Raw genomic sequence first — 22362 nt, 5'->3', positions numbered from 1 at the left:
ACAGTTTAACTACAGTGATTCATTAGAGTAGATCAAAGAAAGATGCTGCAGCCCTTCTGTCTTAAACAGTGCTATGTGTATGCACCAGTGTTTTGGATACTTGATCTCTCTCCCTCCCTCCCCTTTTCCTCCTCCCTCTCCCTCTCTCGTTGTCTTTCCAGTAACTTTACTGAAGTTACTTAAACTTTTAATATCTTCTTTTTACATTAGCCTACATGTCCTGTAGGAGGAAAGCTTTTTAACCTTAAGTTTTTGAAGTCTATTTATATTTTATAGCTTCTTCTTCTAATCACTTAGGGTTTGCTAAGTAGAAACTATGAGAAGAGTTATTTTAACATGAATTTAATTTCGTTTGTGGTTTTTACTTACAGTCTACTTCTGTTTTCAGATTCACACCCACATGATCTCAAGTGAGATGATTCATATACACGTGCTTTTATGCCCAATTAGTTTCAGGAACAAAGTCTGAAATTAATTTTTATGCTAGCACATATATTTTACTATTGAGAGATTTGAATGGGAAAACCCTGCCCACAAATACTTTTCGGTGTGCCTACAAGGTCCTGTGAAAATTAAGAATGTATAGTTTTGTCCACAAGGAATTTCTCAACAGGATGAGAGAGGATGAGACACAAATGTTTACTAAATTAAATTGCAACCTCTTACTGAAATATCGATTCAAGATTAGAATAACAGCCATGTGACAGATTAATTTATGGCCAGATGCCAACTACTGGTATCATCTTGGAGCAGGTAAATTTAGAGTTTGAGAGAGGATTTCAGGATGGCGAGAAGGAATCAGTTGTGTCTAATTTGGACTGCTAGTGACCATAGTTAAAGAATACACAGTTTGTAGGGTTTTGGTGAGAATTATGCTGGGTTGAGCCTTGAAACTAAGGTACCTTGTGGTCGAGTGGGTGACAGGCTCTCTGAAACTAGCTGGCAGAGTATGAAGGAACCAGCTTCCTCTCTTTACTTTTGCCACTCCGAGGCATTGTCCTCCTACTCTTTTTCATGGCGAATCAGCCTGATCTTTCTGGTGTTTGTAAATGTAGACACTGCTTTTGGGTCTCTATAAACATAGTTCTTATTTCTTTCATTATCCAAGCAATACATAAGATCTGACGGGTTGTACTATTTATTTCTCATGGGGATACAAGAGAAAATTATTAGGCATGAGAAAGTATGGGAGTTTACAACATAAAATATATACAGTGTTCAAATAACTATATCAGTTTTTCATCAATATGCAAAATGGATATAATTCGTACATCAGCTAAGGAGTAACATATTTAATCTTGGTGTTAGGAAAGTATTTTTGATTGGAGGGTAAAGAGACTGAGGCACTGGTAGTGGGTGTGGAAAAGAAAGTATAGATTTGCGAGAAATTGGGGTGTTATTACTAGCAGGATCTGGTAATTGATTATTTTGGAATAGGCGACATAAAAAGAAAATAAAGAGTTGAAGGAGATTCTGTGACTACTATTAACTAAGACACAGGCAACAGTTATGGAAACAGGCAGGAAGAGAAGAAAAGTGTTGATGAATTTTGGGAAATTTTGAGTCTGAGTTGCTAAAGATATATTTATGTAGAGTTAAAACTTCAATCTGTAGCTCAGGATAGGTGTCAGGGCTAGGATAATGGATCTACAAATTATCTTCCTGAAATTTACTGAAACTGTAGAAGCTGATGAGACTGCAAAGATGGTAGAGCCAGAAGAATATAGGTTGTGGTCTTAGAGGAGAATCCAAAGAACTAATTCCTCCACAGGAAGGGTGGGGAGGGCCCAGAAATTGAGAGGCTGAGTTAGTGAAGTTTATAAGAAGTTCCTAATTTGGGCCTTTATGAAAATTGACAGAGGACATACCTTCTGATTTCGATTCTATATCTACCATTCTGAAGTCCCAGAAATTAATTTCAATATACTTCAAATTCACTTACAATTATCTTATTTGTGCCTTCACCACTATTTGAAAAACTCTTCCCTGTCCTCTATTTATTTCAAGATCAGACTCAAATCATAACTCTGAAATGCTCTTACAGATTAAACAACCCCCTTTGATTCACTTTTGATTTCCACTAGCCTTCATTCTTGTAATAGTGCCAAGTAAGGGTTCATTGCTTAACTAGAGAGCTTGAGACTAAAAGTGTTCTTGATAAAATAACTCTGTGTAACTGAGGTAACAGAAAGGTTTTTAAACTGTGGTGCATATGCAAGTTACCATGCTGAAAGACTAAAGATGGGTGTGCATCTTCCATTCCTTCTTTTTTCTTTTGAGATGCAGTGTCACTCTGTCACCCAGGCTGGAGTGCAGTGGCGTGATCTTGGCTCACTGCAACCTCCGCCTCCCAGGTTCAAGCAATTCTCTTTCCTCAGCCTCTTGAGTAGCTGGGATTACAGGCGTGCACCACTGTGCCCAGCTAATTTTTGTATTTTCAGTAGAGACAGGGTTTCACCATGTTAGTCAGGCTGGTCTTGAACTCCTGACCTTGTGATCCTCCCACCTCGGCCTCCCAAAGTGCTGGGATTACAAGCGTGAGCCACTGTGCCCAGCCTCCATTCCTTTTTATAATGCAGTTAATAGACTGCCAATTAAGGGACCTGCTATAGATATGGTGTCTCTGGATTTTGGCAATCAGACAACCTCTTTCATGATAGTTTTCTAGACAAGATTAAGAAGGCTATTGTGCCTATAAGAGTGATTAGAATGTGATGCCTCTGAAAAACCATTGAATGAACTGGGCATATTTAGCACAGAGAAAACAGAGGAACATAAGATACTTTCTAATATGGCACTGTCAAATGGAGAGAAGATTAGACTTTGATTTTTTTACTTTGCTTGATTTTGCAAAAAGCAAAATACGATGAATCAGTGAAAATTTTAGGGAAGTAGATTTTAGCCAAATGTGAGAAAGGTCCGAATAATTTAAACACCAGAAGTGGAGTAAGCTATTTTCTGAGGCCATTTCTCTATCCCTGTAAGTATTCATACCTACAGTCCTTGGCCTATTCTTGAATGTCGAATGTTTTCATCTGAATTTATTTTATCAGGTTGTCAGAGGGGCCTCTGAGAGCCCATTTAACTCCAGATTTCATAAGCCTGTGAATGTTTGGCTTTAGTATGAACATATTGTTTGGCTGAATAAACATAACTGAACCTGTATGTAAGAAGGAAGGAGTTTGCTGTGCCTCAAGGTCAATCATCCTAAAAATTTATTCTTAGGGTAAGGAAAAGTAGGTTTAGATGTAAAAGGTGCAAGAGACTAAGATGACTGAGATGTGTCCTGGGTCCTCATATCAGATTGCTGTTATCCAAGGGATTCTTTTCTTTTCTTTTTTTTTTTCTCAGAGGGAGTCTGCCTCTGTCGCCCAGGCTGGAGTGCAGTGGCGCGATCTCCACTCACTGCAAGCTCCGCCTCCCGGGTTCACACCATTCTCCGGCCTCAGCCTCTCAAGTAGCTGGAACTACAGGCGCCCGCAACCAGGACCGGCTATTTTTTTTTGTATTTTTAGTAGAAACGGGGTTTCACCATGTTAGCCAGGGATGGTTTCGTTTTCCTGACCTCGTGATCCACCCGCCTCGGCCTCCTAAAGTGCTGGGATTACAGGCGTGAGTCAACGCGGGCAGTCCCAAGCGCTTATTTTCTTAAGTGGAAAGCGCACAATTCTTCCTTCTCCCTTCTTGAATTTAGAGCCCTGATTTATTGAGATGTATGTTAAATGATTGCTGCACTTTGTACCTATTTCTTTGCATATTTATACTCAATTGGATTTTCATATAATTTTGTAATTTGTTTTCCAATTTTGTTTGTGCATATTCCATTCCTTTTACCTACCCCAAACCTATAAAGTGATTGAGTCAGTATAATTTGCCCGCCATTCTTTTGGGTCTAAACATACCATATGCTTCTAAATACATAAGAAGCCCTTCAAAGGAATGTATTTTAGATCTTGCTCAGAAGTCTTATTATTTTTCAAAATACTGATAGCAATGAATTAATTAAATTACATTGATTTAAGCATTTGACTTACTCAACAAACAGTTATAGTGTATGATTATATAACTTCCTTGTGTTTGCAAAATCTTGAAATTTATGCATATGTTCATTCACTCATCTGTTTCAATGCTTTGGTTATCTTAACGTGTATTTTTGGACAATGCGATTTTAATCCATTTTAGAATGTTAGGCAAAGCAGGTTGGTTTTGCAATGTTCCTTAAAGGTCATTAAGCTTGAGGGTTTTTTTTTTTTTTTTTTTTTTTTTTTTTTTTTGGATCAGTGAAGAAGTAAAATTCCAGAGCCTCAGGTCTTCCTGAAAGCTGCCTTATCTTTGGTTTTTTAAAGGTTACAGTTGGGAAACATTTGCAGAATTTCCACATTATTCTGAGCTGCGGGGAAAATACAGACCTAGTTTTTTTTTGGTTACTTTTCCCAGAGATTTTAGTCTCAGATTACTTGAAATTTCATAAACTAGAATACATATCGATCATCTGTAATAATGCTGGTGTTTTAATGGAAGAGTAAATATGAAATTGTTTAAAGCAAGTTTGTTATAGATAAGGGAGGTATGACTATAAATTGCATATCAACAATAACAATATATATAATATGCAGAGTACAAATGCTCTGTCATAGATTATCATCAAATATTTAATGGAAGTGTATGAGAGCTCACATGCAAAAGTCTCAAAATTTAAACACAAAGAGAGCTAGTTATACTCCTTTTTATAAGAATAGAAGTATATTTTACACTGATTAAGTTTTATGAGGTTTTATAAAGATTCCTGCCCAGGAACATAATTTATATTAGTCTTTCTTGAAGTAAGCAAATAAAGTATGAATAACAAGTAGAAAATGTATTTTTCTTTTTTGTTTTTGTTTTTTTGGTTTGTGAGTTTACACACACTTCTGCCTGGTTCAGTAGAATATTTGAGGTGGCTTACAGGAATACTTTATAAAAGGATTAAAACAGAATAACGGTAAATATAAGTAGACTAGAAAACCCAAGCCTGGGGAAATCAGAATGTATAGGTGTAGGCTGTGGGGTCAAACACAGTTATTCAATTTTGTATATAGATGTGCGTTCAAAAGAAAACTTTTGGAGGATATACTTTTCATTGTCTATAAGGAAAAAAATAACATACAGCTACTCAAAGGAAACAATACTTTTCCTTGTATTCAGTCTGGAAACATACTTATTGTCTGGTTTTTCATATAGAGATTACTGAATGGATACTGCCCTTACCAGCCTCCTTATGATTTATTTATAGCATGTTTTAAAAAGGTGCTTATTGCAATAACACTTAATGTAATAACAATAGCCAGTGTGAATGAGCTCTTATTCTATATCAGACACTGTGCTTTCCTGGCTTGATTTCATTTATTTCCACATCCACCTTAAGAGGTAGAGACTGTTTTTATTCCCATTTAAAGATGAAGAAACTGGCAAAGATTAACTTGTCCAAGATCCACATCTTTAGTGGTGGACGCAGGCACCCTGATTTTAGATCCTTTGCTTTTAGTCGCTTCTCTAGTGCAGCGTAAAATTAGGAGGGAGTCCTTCTGTCCCAGAGACACTAATGAGAATCCTTTTATTCATCAGGAAGACTTCAAGTATTTGGACTTTTAAATGGCAATATTGCCCCCACTTTTTTGAAAACTGTGGCATGTACAGAAATTTGAAGCAACATTCTCAGGTTCTTCTGTTATTGTAATATTATTTGTTAAAAGCATTCAGTTATGGAGATAATATTATTGCTTGATTATAAATTGTTGGAAAAAATCCCTCTTCAATAGTTTGAACAATTGTCTTATAGAAAAGGTAAAGCTTACTATTTCTACCTACAAAGGGCAGAACTAAGAATAGTTATAAATGACTTAATAGCAGATTTATGTTAAAAAAAAAAAAGAATAACTTGTTAATGCACCAATCTGACCAAGAATACAAGGTGTCCCCTTGTGAAGTAGCAATCATTGAAATTTTGGAGAAGGGCTGAATATTACGGTAGACCTTTCTACACTGAGTGGAATATGAAACTAGCTGAGCTGCAGATCTTTTCCAACTCTGGATTTTATCCTCCTGTTTCCAACTGTATATCTATCTCTGAGATTCTGTTTTCTTATCAGTAAAACTGGGCTAAGTTTTTCTCTTTATTACACTGTTGATGGTTCTGAAGATCAAATAAATATTATATATTTAAGTCCTTTGAAAACCATTAGTACTATAATTCCAAACATTGATTATCCTTTCAACAAAGAAAACATTTTTTTTTGAAACTTATGTAACAAACACATATTAGTTGAGTGGCTGTTATGTGGCATATATCATATTTTATATGTTATTTTCTAATTTATTATTAATGTTCTTAGATTTTTCTCTCTTGCTAATTACCATCTTATTATTTTATCCTCCAACTGTTGTAGACAAGTAAAACTACCAAGTTTTAAATTTAGATAATGCCAACTAGGTAAAATGTTATAGAATTTTAAATTAAACAGAAATTCTATTTACCTGAATATTTTTCATTCTCCTTCAACAGGAAGAATTGAGATTGGAGAAGATTGTTTCTTACCATTCATGCCCTTCTTTAGAAACAGGAAGATAAAGGGTATTGATTCTGTAAGATAGACAGTCATTTCTGAGTAGGACATATTGTATTTAAATTGATCATTTGGAACCCTTACTTTTTCCATTTACTCTCACTCAATTCATGTTCGTCACTTTCTTTGAGAATTAATTCAAATCCAATGCCCTACAATGACTTTTCTATGATTTCCTCGACTCCATTTTAAACACTCTTCTGCGTGTGTATGAGCTTTTGGCTCTATTGTTTAGTTCTTGTGCAGAATCAGATTTGCAGAATTTTAGAGCCAGAAAGGCCTCTGCGTTCATCCAGTTCAACGCTCTAATTTCCTGATGAAGAGGATGAAGACAATGAGTCCCAGTCACACAGCTGGTCAGCCTTTGAGCCAGAATTATGTTGGAGCAGTTGTCACTACCTTCTGTTTTGCAGTTGCTTGATTGTTTATGTGTGTGTGTTTGGTCTCCCCAGTGGGAAGATTTGTTGCCAGGGAACTAGCCTTTTTCCTCATCCAGAGAAAAGTAGTTCTTCGTCACTTGTTTGTCCAGAGTAGACATACTAGGATGCTCAGGAGCTAGCCTTTGGAAGTAGATGCCAGTGGTGTTCAACTATCCTTTGATCTAGTACTATTTTTAATGCATCTTCAATTTTTATTTTGAAATCTAAAACGTATTTCTTTTATCCCATTATTAGTAGAATTGATTAGCATGATATATAATTCAGATTTCGCATTCTTTTTTATTTTTTGAGATGGGGTTTCAGTCTTGTTGCCCAGGCTGGAGTGCAGTGGCATGATCTTGGCTCACTGCAACCTCTGTCTTCTTGGATTCAAGCGATTCTCCTGCCTCAGCCCCCAAGTAGCTGAGATTACAGGAATGCGCCACCATGCCCAGCTAATTTTTTGTATTTAGTGGAGACGGGGTTTTACCGTGTTGGTCAGGGTAGTCTCGAACTCCTGACCTCAGGTGATCTACCCTTCTCAGCCTCCCAAAATGCTGGGATTATAGGCGTGAGCCACCATGCCCAGCCAGATTTTGTATTCTTAATAGTTATCCTTACATGGAGACAGAAATAAATACCTCTATATTAATTCAATGATTAGATACAAATCTATTTTCTAGTACTTAGAATACTGTGACAAGGGGATGAGTATCAAAGTCTGTATCTCAATATTTGATATACCTAAGTTTTTTTTTCTTGATATAAATAGTTGTGTAGTACAAGATAAGAGTTCACTTAGAATAGTGCCCCTCAAGCCGGGCCATATATCATGATGACATCACTCCCCCAGCCCCACACACACCTGAGCTGAAATCTCTTGGCTTGGGCCTGTGCATGTTTATGTTTCAAGAACTGTACAGCGGTTCTAATCCCAAGCCAACGTAAAGGACCATTGGCTTAGAAGGACAGCATTGTTGAGATAATGAAGGCCCCCTTTTAAGAGAAAATTGCTACTTTGGGTGGGGGAGATGTATGCCTGTTGGACATGTAAATAGAAATCTTGTAGAAAGTACAGACTGATTTCATACGTGACCAAAATCACCTGACTACCTATGGGTTATCTTTCAGGCCTACCTACTAGTTGAGTTGCAACTACAAACCTCCATTATACAGAGTGAAATTTATTAAACCGGGGCTGAGTTCTCTGTTTCTCATTTCAGAAATAACACAAAAAATCTACTCTGATAATAGAAATTGGTTACTAGAAACTTCCATTTTGTTATTGTAATGAGTAGTGGCTGACTCAACCAATTGAAAGCTTTAGTAAGGTTGGTTTCATGTTTGGATATCATGGCTGCCATCTTACAATTATCTATCAATAAATCCTGATCTCTCTTCAGAGCATTTCTTCAGTGTTATATGTAACTGCCCACCATTTATGAGACTGCCATATGGGTAGCTCACTGAAATGAGTAAATAGTAAGAATATATTAATAAAATATGACATGCATACATTTGAAAGTCACAGAACAGTCAAGTGGTCACAGATGTTTAGTTTGTACAAGTGGACAATTGGCAACAGTCAATTTCAATTATTTTTGTTGGGAACCTTTTCTGAATCTTGCTTTGGGCTGGGTGCTGCAGATCACAGCAAAACCCTGAGACCAGCTTTTGAGCCAAGACATTTAGTTTTCAAGAGAAGTAAAGTTGAATAGACTGAGAATAGTGAATTAATAGTAACTGCATATTATTTACTATTTATTGAATATAATCAGACAGAGAATGATAGTTTTTTTCTTTTTTGACCTGAGATGGACACTGGGAATCACCTAATTCTAGAATTTCACAGATAAGGAAACTTTTTAAAAAATGTGATAAATTGTCCATTAATAACAGTTTAGAGCAGGAAGAACTTTATTTTTTACCTAGAGTGGGTTATATAGTTGCACATCTATGTGTATATGGACCACATGGCATTTTCATTTATTCAATGGAGAATTGAGAGGGTCTGTGTTTAGCACTCGAATATTGGACATGATTCAAATATGAGTTAAGTGTGTCTAGAGGCTTTATTCATACCTATTTTCTTTTAGTCAGCAATGCTTCATAATGCCTTGGTTTCATGAATTAATTTTAATGGAATTAAACTTGAACAGCTCAAAATTATATAATTAATTTCATTCAGCTTCAATTAAAGTTACTAATTGAATCAAGCCTACTAGCATGACACCTGGCGGCAGTCAGCTACATAACAATGGCAGCAAGTATTTAGGACTCTGCCGATGAGCTAGTTCATGTCTACTAGTGAGTTTCTATGAAAAATCTCTTTTATTGATAATCTCAGAATGTCCTTGAGTTGACTGTAGCAGTGGAAAGATTTCTGGAGTTGTTTAAAAAAGTAAAGATTTTAATTGAAACTAACATATCTCATGAAGATTACATTTCTCTATGATAATGCTGAGTAAATGTTACATAAATCTAGAACATATTGGTTTAGTATATTTTCAATTTATATTTTACTGCTATTTGAATATGGTTTTGTTTATAAAAATCCTTGGAATTTAAGACCCCATTTGCTTCAGAGACCTTAGCCTCTGGACTTGGTCCCAAGTGGGTGTCCATCTATTTTTATGTGTTGAAATTTGTTTCATGGCAGAACTTTTTAATTGTTGTGAAATCCCCATGGTACATGAAAAATTTTTGCATGTGCAGAAATTTTTTCCTTCCACTGGAAATGTTAACACGGTTGACTAACAACTTCTGTTTGAATCTCTTTCCTTTCTTTGCTTCCATGGCTTAACATCATGCAGTTTTTCTTACTTCTCTAACTCCTTCCTAATTGTGCGGACTCTTCTTGGTACTTGGTACTCTTCTTGATATTTCTTAATATATTCGCTCTTTTAGTGAGTCATTAATCTGAATGGCTTTGGAAATCAAGTTTAGAAAGATGACTATTTCTAGCTATAACCTTTTTTCTGACTTGCAAATTCAAATGTCCAATACTTAATTCATCCACTAGACTGTAAACTCCAAGAAGGCCTGGGCAGCATTTCATAATTCATTGTGTCCTCATCAACTAGCAAAATGCTTAAACATCTACCATGCAAAAATATATATTACTGAAAGAATAAATTGGTCTTCTGATTTTTAGGCTTTCCCAGTCAAATCCAGACTGAGAACTTGGTCATATCCAGCCCCACCTTCCTTGATTATCTCTACAAACCTCTAGTTAGTTTCTCACATTTACTCCCTATTCCATCTTGTTATCCAGTTAATTATACTCTTATCAACTTCAATATGGGCTTTGCGAAGTCTCTCCTTTAGTTTCCCTTACTGTATTCTCCCTCTTAGATGTATCCATACTCCAATGGAATCATCTGAGTTCAACCTCTTCTCCCTCAGTTGAAATAGAATCTTTGATTCTGGTACCCAGGAACATGTTAAGCGGCCTGGCGCAGTGGCTCACATCTGTAATCCCAGCACTTTGGGAGGCCGAGAAGGGCAGATCACGAGGCCAGGAGATCGAGACCATCCTGGCTAACACGGTGAAACTCCGTCCCTACTAAAAATACAAAAAAATTAGCCGGGCATGGTGGCGGGCACCTGTAGTCCCAGCTGCTGGCGAGGCTGAGGCAGGAGAATGGCATGAACCCGGCAGGCGGAGCTTGCAGTGAGCGGAGATCGTGCCACTGCACTCCAGCCTGGGCGACAGACCGAGACTCTGTCTCAAAACAAACAAACAAACAAACAAACAAAAAACAGAACAAAAAACTCTCCAAGTGAATTAAAGTGCATCCAGAACTGAGAATCACAAGTGTGCACAAGTTTGTTAATCTTCCTAAGGCGTGGCTCTGATAAGGCATTTCATAAAGCTTCAGTGGCTAGTTTGACTTATTTTTCTTGCTTTTGAATTTCATCCACATTTCTCACCTTAGCATTATAATATTCACACAATGTCTCTAATCAAACCTTCACAGTCTTCTCTCCTAATTTTCTACTCATAGTCCTTCACAGTCCAGAGTTGGAACCTTTGCCCCAATGTCTGCTTTTGGAGTTTGCCTGTGCTGTTCTTCCGCCTTTCTCCCGTCTGGACTTTTGGAAATCCAAATAATCTTTTAAAGACCATCCAACATGTACCCTTTTCCCAGTGCTTTTCTTGATCTCTGAATCCTGATGAGTATTTTTGCTTCCTTTGAACCTCTGGTGATCTGGACCTCTCATAGCATGCATTTTACCTTATTGCCAGTTTGCTTTTGGCTTGGCTTATGCTTCCCAAAGACTTTACGTTTCCATACATGTTGGTTTTCTCCCTGAGAACCCATAAACCCACCTGCGATTCTCTCCTCCTAAACACCCCCTTCTCGGAGGATACATTACACAGTCCTTGACTTTTTCTTCACTTTCTAGAGAGAGAATGCTATAGTTGCTTTCTATACCTCCTCACTACTCAGTCTCTCCTCATTCAGCTGCGGGCTGACTTTCATCTCTACCACTCATCAGAGCTTCTTCTCTTTCACTCCTTTCCCCGCTGCTCAACCCTCTACATGCATGGACTCACTCACTTTCATCCTTCCTGTAACGTTCCCACATTTCTCTATCATGGCACATCACTTGCTGTATTAAAATTACTTGTTTACTGTAAACTTAACAGATTATTTTTACCATGAACATCTCTGGTTCTTTAATGTCAGGCTGATAGTAGGTGCTCAGTAAATACCTGTTACTGAGTCAATAACATAGACAGCAGTCAATAGAGGTAGACCTGTTCTATATCCTTACATTATGGCAGACTTGGAAGCATTTAGAAAAATGTATATACTAAAAAAAGAGAAAAATATATAAATTCAATTATATTAAATGTATCTTTTTTAATTCAGGAAAATGTGATAAAGACAATACTGAGCAAGATATAACTCAAGCTACCAACAGCCACTTCACACATGGAGAGATGCAAGACCAGTCCATTTGGGGAAATCCTTCAGATGGTGAACTCATCAGAAGTAAGTATTTTTAGAAAAAACTTTGAGTGATTTTGGGATATGACTATGATAATATATTCTTCGTTAAATTGTCCCAGATAATTCTGCTACAAATCCGTAAATCAACAGAGTTTATCTAAAAGTGGTTTCATTCATATTTTAAATTACAGAGCTAAAACTAGGATATACATAATGCTGTCAGTGTTGTCTTTCTTCAGAAAAGAAGAATTGACCCGTAAATGTTGGACTCTATTCTCAGAGAGATTTAGTCAAAATTCAGTTCCTTTTTGAGTAGCAACTAAGCGGAAGTCAAACAACTCTAAATATATGCGGATGGAGAAACTAACAAGAGAAAGATGGTGGAGCTAAAAGATTAATGCTACTGTGGTCTCTGTTTTCCTAGCTAACTGACTCTAAATTTTTTTTTTGATTAATATTTTATCACTGTTGGTTAAAAATTTTTTGTGATATTCTTCTTCCTAAAATTGAATACAAAAACTTTGGTCTATTTTCATGTTACTCTTTGAATGCCCTGCAATACCATGTCTTTTGGGTGCTGATCAGAATGCTGATTCCATGTGAGGTTCTGCTCTCGAGCTCCTGGAGCTCACGTTCTGGTCACTAAGTTCCCCTAGGTGTGTTCAAGGTGAATTTGCCATACAATGAATTATTGGACATAGCAAACACGTAGGTGTAAATATTGCTGCTAGGCCACACCTGGAAGAGCACAGAGAGTAAATCTTTTGATATTCCCCTTTAGAGTAACCAAAGTACCATGTTTCCTTCTCAGGTTTTCAGAGTGGGTAGAGGAGAATTTACTTCTGGGATCAAATGTTTATTTTATTTTTAAAACTTATTTCTTTAGTTTAAATAACTTCATACTATTGACCCTTTACTGTCTTCCACATTACACTTACTTTGAAACTTAGAACATTTCTTTCCTCTCTAGAATGCCACTACCTGTCTCTAACTGAAAACTAAACAAAATAAATTAGAAAAAAAGAAGGAAGTGTCCAACTTAGGGGAAAATAAACAACAACAATAAAAACACTATTGAAGGAAATTTCCAGGTTTCAAACAAAAACTGTAAAAATGAGTATGTTTTATATTAATTTTAGGACCATTTTGGCTTTTATAGACGTTCGTCTTGGAGAAGGGAGTAGGAAGGAAGGAAATGAGGCTCAGAAATTAGTGAGGAGGAAGATTTATATAGCTTTATCCAAAGAATCAAATAAACATGATTTCAAGTAAACATTTATCTCAAAAACATATATTGATTAGCTTTTATCTAATATTGACTCTGCTATTGTGAAACACATGATTTTGTGGAATAACTGGCCTATTTTATCTCTGATTTCCTAGCAACCAGAGTTAGTGAGCACTAGAAGAAGTTCTAGAGACAATTTTAGCTCTATCTGTTGGGAAGCAAAATGGTTTTCTCACTTTGTTTTTTCAGTTGTTACAATTTTAAGTGTGTGCTTCATTTAATTGGTTTATTTCCTTAATCTCTTTTCCTAGGGCACACAATAGGAAAATGTGAGTAAGATTTCTTCCAACAACAACAATAAAATACCCAAACACTAGGCCGGGTGCGGTGGCTCACACCTGTAATCCCAGCACTTTGGGAGGCCGAGGCGGGTGGATCATGAGGTCAGGAGATTGAGACCTTCCTGGTGAACACTGTGAAACCCCGTCTCTACTAAAAATACAAAAAAATTAGCTGGGCGTGGTGGTGGGCGCCTGTGGTCTCATCTACTTGGGAGGCTGAGGCAGGAGAATAGCATGAACCTGGGGGCGGCGGGGGGCGGAGTTTGCTGTGAGCCAAGATCTCGACACTGCACTTCAGCCTGGGCAACAGAGCGAACTCTGTCTCAGAAAAAAAAAACAACAAAAAAAAACACTATTAAATAAGAATATGGAGAGTCATGCTAATGTGTTAAATGTGTTTATATTATTTGGTTAAGCTCACATTAGTCATAGAATCCATACGATTAAAAAGAATGAATTGAAATGATTTACTCTATGGTTTAATAGGTTAAGTGGGTATCAAATCAAATATATTGTAAATTGCTTGAGTTTCTTTATTGAGATAATGATGTACCCTGTCCCATGGGACTTTGGAACATTAGGAAACAACTGTCTAGTTTCTTACTAATATTCACTGAAGGAATGAAGCGATACAGAAATTTAAACACCCCTCTGAAAGGGCTGCTGGGGAAACTGACAGATAAATGGATACACAAAAGATACCGGCCAAAGATAGCAATGCCACTCCTGCCTGAAACATAAGCTGGCAAGCATTTCCAAATATTGGTGGGTGAAATCTGACTCTGAATTTTGATTATAAATTTCAAAAACTCCATTTTTGTTATTTTCCCAGTCATACTTTTCTAGACAAAGTCTACTTTGTTGGATCAACAGAAAAAAATTGATATCTGGATTTGCAGAAGTGGAACATTTTATATCATCTTTAAAACTGACTCAATTCTGGATAGCATTTGAAAGTTTTGTATTGTGGTAGCTTCTGCTATTCCAACTCCTTTGATACTAAACTCTCAGAACTGCCTGACTTTCCTTCTTTGGCCTTCCCCACAGAGTCATTGGCCATCTCTGTGTAATTTAATGTCTGTCTGTCTTAACTCTGAAGTTAGGAAAATGTGTATTTTCCTCTTGCTTAAGCATCTCGCACATTTTGGGGGCCCAGAAACTCTTTTGTAATAACAATAGGCCCTGGAAAAGGAGACTCTGGCTCAGAGCTTCATGGGAGGAGGGGAACAGCTGTGTTGAGTCAGGCCCGGGCTGGCTCCCATTCCAGGAGTCCTGTGTGGCTCTCTGAGCACCGTGGAAGAGGCAGACAGCTGGCTCTCACGGAATTGATGTTAGTGTTCCCACTGTAGTGTGAGTTTGGCTGAATAGAGGGATCATCAGAAAAATGAGGCTGGCTGGGTGTGGGAACATTTTCAAATGCACAGCCCACACATTTTCCAAGCTTCCATGGGGCAGCTCAGCTGCATACGCAAGAAGTGAAGGAGAGAGACTCGGTCGAATGTGACTTCTTTTTCTTTATTCTTGAAAGTGGTGAGGGCTTGGCAGCTTGTGTCTCCGTTGTGCCGGGTGGCTGCTGCCTTGTTTGCGGGACACTCAAGACATAATTTATAGGGGACTGTTAGCTGTCAGTGTAATAAGGCTGTTTTTACTTTGCTGAGAATAACTGAGCTCTGGAAAGTCAAGGGAGTGGCTGCTTTGGAAATTGTATTCTAATTAAAGGGTGTATTCTCAGGCCTCATAAGGGATATTCAAGCTGAGAATAATTTCCAGATTATTCTGTGAACTTTAACCCTGACCTTAGCAGACTACCTGCTTGAACTCATACTTGGTTCGTGCTCTACACAGAAGTTTGTACTTAGTCTGCTTTCCCTGGTCCACTTAGAAAACATTGCAGGTGGCAGGCCTGGGGTACTATGGTTTTTCAGGGTATGGATTTCAAATTGGTTGCCCTTGAATTGCTAACTTATTACAGAGAATACATTATGGAAGTAATAAATAAAAAGAAGAAACTCATGTGGAATCAAACATTTCGAATAAATAGGCCCCACACTATCTGGTCAGAGAATGCACATTTTGGTTCTCTTTCTTACGAAATTTAAATTTAAAAAGACAATTGCAGCCACTTAAATTTGTTTAAAAATTTCTAAACCAAATTAGTAAAGAATTAAAAACAATAAAGGTTTTATGAAAAAAAAGTTTATAATTGGATATTCTTTTTTTATTTTATAACTTTTTATCCTTTTTACAGTTCAAAAGGCTTTTGTATTCTTAGAACATATTTTGGTGTATAATTTAATTTCTGAAAGGTGGCTTAAATTTTGGAATTTATAAGAGCACCAACTAAGCCTTTGGCTTTTCCCCTCAGATTAGGATATATGGTATCGTATATAATTTGAAGCTATGCCTTGTTCAAATATAATTATTTGAACAATAAATATAATATAATAGTTTCAAATAGTTTTGAAATATATTTTGAACAATAAATATAATAGTTTCAAATATAATTTGAAACTATTCCTCTGACTTACTAAAATAAATGTTACAGTGAAGCGACACCATCAATTAATACTAATTTTTCTGTTTAACCCATAATATGCATAAACTGATAACAGGCAATAGGCAACATTTCATGTTTTAATTAGACGAGAAAAGGAACAGAAGCAACAGAAGCAACATTTTGATCTCAGTCTTTGGGGGGATTTCTAAGGTAGGGAGAAGTGTGTGTGTGTGTGTGTGTGTGTGTGTGTTACTGTGCTTACACTCAGGCATGTGTAATATTTTCCTTTAATTTAGGTCAAATTCTACTATTCTAATTATTTCCAATAGAGAGCTTACATTTTTCTTTGTTCCTCTTTATAAAGTGCCTCAGGTCTCTATCTCAGGTTTTTCTAGGTCTTTCTGAAAATTCTTATTAGTTAACTTTATCCTTGGACATTGCTTTTACATAAACGTCTCCTAATTCTAAATGTCATTACTTAACTCCAGAAATTTTCCTTAGCTTCTCTTCTGAAATAAATTTCCCATTAAATTAAACTATTTTGTTCAGCTAATTCTCTCCTTTGTGATTTTATAGAATTCCCATGATCTGAAGCAAAGTTAGAATGCTCTACTTAAATGGTAATCCCCATTCTATTTAACCCATTTATTCATTTTGAAGAGTTTTTAGCTCTCATAATAGTAAGCACTTAATTGGCAGTAGAATGCAAGCTCTTCTCCATCTCACAGTTGCTCACCCTTATGGAGCTGCTGTATCATGCCTTTTCACTCATCCTGCTACTTGAAACCTTTCTCTTGGCATCATCTGCATTTCCTCTCAACATCAACAGGCTCTGTTATTAGGAGCTCTATTATTTCTTTTCCTAGCCTTTGCCAACTTAATGCGGATCACCCTTTAATGCATACCATTTAATCACTTTAGGGAATGCCTCCTTTATGTAAAATACTGAAAGAAAAGCAGATACTCAGGTGTTCTATTTATATACTTAGAGCATTTTTACTTTGTTGGTAAGGAAAGAGCATTGAGAGGTTTGTATTAAGTTTATTTCACAGCTCTCCTTTGAAGGCACATTTCAGTAAGTGTTAATTTGGATTTCTTTAGAATTCACTTTATATGGAAAAGGCCATCAACCAGCCCTTAGATGACTATGGCCTAGTTAAGACTGGAAGGTACAGCTATCGTATTATGTTTCTTGGGTAATCTAGGAGTTTTTCCCTAATATTTCATGCTCATTCATTTTTGGGAGCACATATTGGAAGCAAGTAATTCTGACTTTTGCCTTGCTCAATGTCTTTTCCTCCTCCATTTGGCTCTCAGAAAGATTCTCTGTTTATTCAATATGTTGGACAAACAGTTATGTGACTGTAGTACATATGCTTTGATTATTGTTTTAGAGGAGGATGTTTATGGTCAATTATTCCAAAATCAAACTAATCGTTTGGGTTCAAGGTTGGGTGGATAATCCTAAGTCATTTTTGATGGGCTCCTGTATTTATCTTATTGGTCAATGGCAACCATTAGGCTGTATTCTAGAATGGAGGTCAAGTTACCTGACACACTTCTTCTCAGGTTGCATTATTCTATCCTCATCTGGCTTCTGCCCGGAAGTTGGGGAGACCCATTTCATTTTGAGCTGATTTTTGTTTTGAGCATTTAATGTTCAGGGGCTGAGAGGTCAATGGAAACTGACTTCCAGGAGTCAGACTGTGGCTGCATCATTACTACTAATGCTAGGCCAGTTCCCTACCCTCTGTGAGCTCTAACATCTCATTTTTAAAAGGGAGGTGCTAACACTTTATGCCTCATTGTCATTTTGATGATTATACAAGAAAATGCATATTGTATGCTTCCTTAGCACAGAGCCAAATGAGTAGGCACGTGCTGAATTTATTGGTTTTCATTATTATTACCCTTGAGTCCAACTATTAGTTCTAAGGCTTGTTTTGTTTTATTTTTTCATCATGGCTCCATTGGGTTACATGTCCAGATAGGCTGGATCCAAAAGGTCATGTCTTTCCGACATCCTTGATATTGTCTACAACAATAACCAGCACATTGATTGCTGCATGGTTTATGCTTAATAAATGCATGATGACTTAAGTGTATTGAATTAATGAGGGGGAGGGAAGAGATGCTTTACCTACCTTGCTTGTATTATTTCAGATGTTAAGGTCCTGAGATGAAGATTCTAAATCACTACAGTATTCCATTTATTCTTTCTAACTCCCTTCTTACTCCCAAGCTGCACATGGTTTATTCATGTCAAGTTTGAAGTATGTATAGATGACTTTTATGATATTAAAGCAATCAAGTTCTAAATTTGGCTATCATTTACTGATAAGTCTACTTTGAAGAGTTTTCAGTGAAGTTCTTATGGTAGTGCTCTGTATAACATTCATTTTCTGAGGAGGTGAATAGGAATGACACTTTCTTTATGGCCTTTTTTGCATCCCATGTTCCTTAGTTTTCATGCCTACTCATAAGAAAAAAAATTCGAGACAACCTTAGTTCCCTCCCTGCCTTTTGTGTCCCTCCCTCCAGCTTGGATGGACCTTCCTTCCATCCTTCATTCTCTCCCTCCCATTCTTTTGTCTTCCTTTTCTTCCTCTTTTCTTCTTTTCCTCTTTTCTTCTTCTTTCTCATATTATTCTCTGCCTTTCTAACAGATATGTGTAGTCCTACTGCATATGTAGATATTATTCATCAGTATAAAGCTATATATAATGAAGTCCATTACTATTTAAAGATTGTAATTGGTAATAAATTCGTTCTCATATTTACCTCTACTTCTCTGATTTTGTAAATTGGAATTTTCTCATAGATTTTAATGAGTTGTGAAATAACAAGTTATATACAAATGAATCTGCAGAGTGTAAGAAAGAAAGAGACTGCTTTGCAATTTATGGAAGTAAGAAAAAAGGAGACTGCTTTGCAATTTATGGATGTTTCTATGTACACTTCTCTGTGTTTCCCCCAAACAAAGCTCCTTTTTGTGTTTTTCTAGATGCTTTCCATTATGCTTAAGTAATCGGATTTGTTTTCATGAAGACTGGATAAGAACATTTTTAAAGTGCTTTGTATACCATAAAGCACAATGTGTGTTGTTATTGTTGTCTTATTATCATTAATATCATTATTCTATTCTAGTACTTTACCTTTCACTTTTATTATATTCAATGACATTTGATTTGTAATCTATATCCTACTTCTTTGGTTAAAGGTTTTTAATCTTTTCCTGTTATTCTTAAATTATTTGGGTCATTATTGGGGGAAATGAGATGGCATTAAAGTGTAAGTGGTGGGCAAGGGCTCAGTGAGGAGGTAGATTTATTCCTCTCCTATTTGAGAGTGTTTCTGAGCCTCAGGCAGGAGCTGAGGCTTGGGAACTGGCTTAGAGATCATCCCAAAAATGCTAACCACTGAAGAAATAAATAACATTTAATGATCAAGACCACAAATGCTGTGGTCTAGATAATTTTAGTTCTCAAACCTCAGACTTCCTGCATCTGAACACTCTGTGAACTTAAAGATAAATTATGTTTTTGCAGATTGTGTTGTTATATTGAAATTTGTGAATTAGGAATTAAAGTATAATTTTAAAAACAAAATTAAAAATTGATTACATGAAGACTGAATGTTAATGGTTTACCAACTGCATTATATTGGAGATACAGTGACGGGTGTGGGTTCTTCATTCAAAGTTTACAGTCTTGTGGGAGAGACAATTTATTGTGATATGATAATGTGTATTATGAGTGCTCCAGTGGGGAAGTGCAGGTTGTGGTAGGTTCTCATGGGATAACACAAACCCTAATGTGGAGAGGGGGCCAGAGAGAGCTTTCTAGTGAAACTGTTGTCTGTGATACCTAAAGGGCGTCCACCAACTGAAGCCGTTCATGGGAGGGGCTGAGGATGGGGTGTTAAAGCCCAAAGCACAGCACCCCTACAGTTCTAGAGGTAAGACAGGACATGGCCATTTTCAGGAGAGCTGGGGAAGTTTTGTGTAAACTGGGATGTAAATGTTAGATGAGGCGTGGAGAGAGATGAGAGAGAAAGAATCTGTTAAAGACCTAAGGAAAGATAGAAAGTATTGAAGGGAGTAGTGACCTAATCAACAGTGTGTTTTAGTTCGGCTATATTTTAGGATGATGACTCTTGAAACACTGAGAAAATAAATAGGAATGGGAAGGACTGAAGGCATTAAGAGATCAACTGGAAGACTGTTGTGTAATCCCTCTGAGAAAAGAAGGTGTCTTGGACTGGGGTAATGACAGGTAGGATTACAAGGAGGAGATGGATTCAGCTTTCCATGGGATGTAGCCAGTGAGACGTATAGGGTGAAAGGAATTACAGGTACTGAGAGTGAGGCCAAGGTTTTAGTTTGGACAAGTGATAGTTGTGATGAAATGACAGTGGGGCAAATGATTTGTGGATATTGTCCAAAGAGGGTGTGAAGTGATGAGCTATGGCTGTAAAATGTGTAGGGAAGGAAATAAAGACAAGAAGGCCATCACAAATAAGAAAAAAACATCAGAGTGGTTAATAGTCCATAAGTTCCCTGTTGTTTCAGAAATAAAACAGGTATAGATATATAGATAAATAGAAAATACGGGAAGAGAAGATGCAGTATGAGAATGAGAAGTATGAATTTAAAATTTCTGAGTTGGAATAGCCTCAGGGAAGGTAAAGGCTCAAAGTATAGTCATAAGGAGGATGGGTGACTGAAATAGTTTCTCCCAAACTAAAAGTGCTATATTTGGACAAGGCTGCATAAAAATTGCCATATATAACAGTCGGGGATGAGGAGATCTAGAGGTTTCTTTTAATCAAATATATCCAATAATAGGTAAAGCTGGGTTTTTACCAATGTTTCTTGAATTTCAGATGCCTCATTGAACCTTAAAGGTTCGGGAGGGGCCAGGCACAGTGGCTCACACCTGTAATCCCAGCACTTCAGGAAGCCAAGGCATGAGGATTGCTTGATTTCAGGAGTTTGAGACAAGCCAGGGCAATATAGTGAAACTCTGACTCCATAAAACAAAACAAACACACAAAACAATCATTAGCTAGACATGGTGGTGCCTGCCTGTAGTCCCAGTTACTTGGGAGGCTGAGGTGGGAAGATAGCTTGAGCCTAGGAGGTTGAGACTGCAGTGAACTGTGATTGCATCACTGTATTCCAGCATGGGTGACAGAGGGAGACCCTGTCTAAAAAAGGAAAAAAAAAAAGAAAAGAAAAGAAAAGAAAGACAAATGGTTTAGGAAGAATAGCCAGTTGGTCTGGTCATCTCTGGTTCTTTGCTGCTTTGGCCTAAGGTCAGTCACCTGTTGGGGATGAATGGAATAGTAGTTTGATATTCCCTAAGGTGAGGTCCCTGAAATAACTGGGAAAAAAATACAGATTTTTTTGAACCAGTCTTCATTATTGTAAGATTCTAAAGAGTCTTCTCCATTTGTCTAGTAGATATACAAAATTATATTTAAAAAAAGACGTGTGTGTATGTGTGTGTGTGTACATATAGGCACATATGTATATGAAGGAAAGATTAACATCAAATTATACATGTGTGTTTATTTTTTTCTTAATGCAAAATATAGATCCATTTCCTCACAATAGTTACCTTTAGGGATTTATATGAAGTTGAGTGAAAGCATATGGGTGAAGAGGACTCCCACTTAATATTCTGTATTCTCTTTTCTGTGTTTTTTTCCCCATGAAGTGAATTATTTTATTATATTAAAACAAAAATATTTTTAAAAGAAAATTATGTCATGATATGGCAAAATATCAAGATGGGGTACCAGCTCTTCAAAGTAGCATTAGAGCCTAGTCACCTGTAGAAGATGCTTCAGGTTATGGGTAGACCAGGACATTCAGCTTCCTTCAGGTTCTGTAGGAGACAGGACCAGCTACATGATTTGGAAGATGGAGGGCAGTGCAGAATGAGAACGCAGGATCTCTTGTTAAAACATTATTACGAATTTCAAGAGAACAACAGCAAAACATTAAGCCAGGCATGGGAGTCCTTATAAGTACAGGGCTTTCCGCAACTGCATAGTTTCACACCCATGATGCTGGGCCTGGCTGTAGGCATTGAAGGAGTGGGACTCCATTTCTGGTAAACATAAAGTAATATTCTGTATCTATTTTATAATTGTTTTATCAGTGAATTCAGGAAAGAAGGAGTTTTTCTAGGCTTGGGCAAATCAGTTGCTATGCTAGTCACAAACATGAGTAACTTGTATAGCTATGTGAAACAATTGCCATGAGCAAGCTCCGGAAGGCAGTGGTTCTGAGCTCTTAGCTGGCCACA

At 37.0% G+C, this 22362-nt stretch overlaps 1 protein-coding gene across 2 annotated transcripts in view; it reads left to right on the top strand.

Annotated features, from left to right (window-relative positions):
- The window catches only part of MDFIC (MyoD family inhibitor domain containing), a 106468-nt gene that overhangs the window by 8820 nt on the left and 75286 nt on the right, over positions 1 to 22362 (top strand). For both annotated transcript variants that reach the window (XM_011999845.1, XM_011999846.1), the window contains exon 3: positions 11902 to 12024. In XM_011999845.1, the coding sequence (XP_011855235.1) occupies positions 11902 to 12024 (123 nt within the window). The remainder of the gene's footprint in view (positions 1 to 11901; positions 12025 to 22362) is intronic.

This window comes from Mandrillus leucophaeus, unplaced genomic scaffold, assembly GCF_000951045.1.
Source record: "Mandrillus leucophaeus isolate KB7577 unplaced genomic scaffold, Mleu.le_1.0 Scaffold603, whole genome shotgun sequence".
Classification (NCBI taxonomy): domain Eukaryota; kingdom Metazoa; phylum Chordata; class Mammalia; order Primates; family Cercopithecidae; genus Mandrillus; species Mandrillus leucophaeus.
The sequence above is the reverse complement of the archived record's forward strand: the minus strand, read 5'-3'. Positions and strand labels throughout refer to the sequence as shown.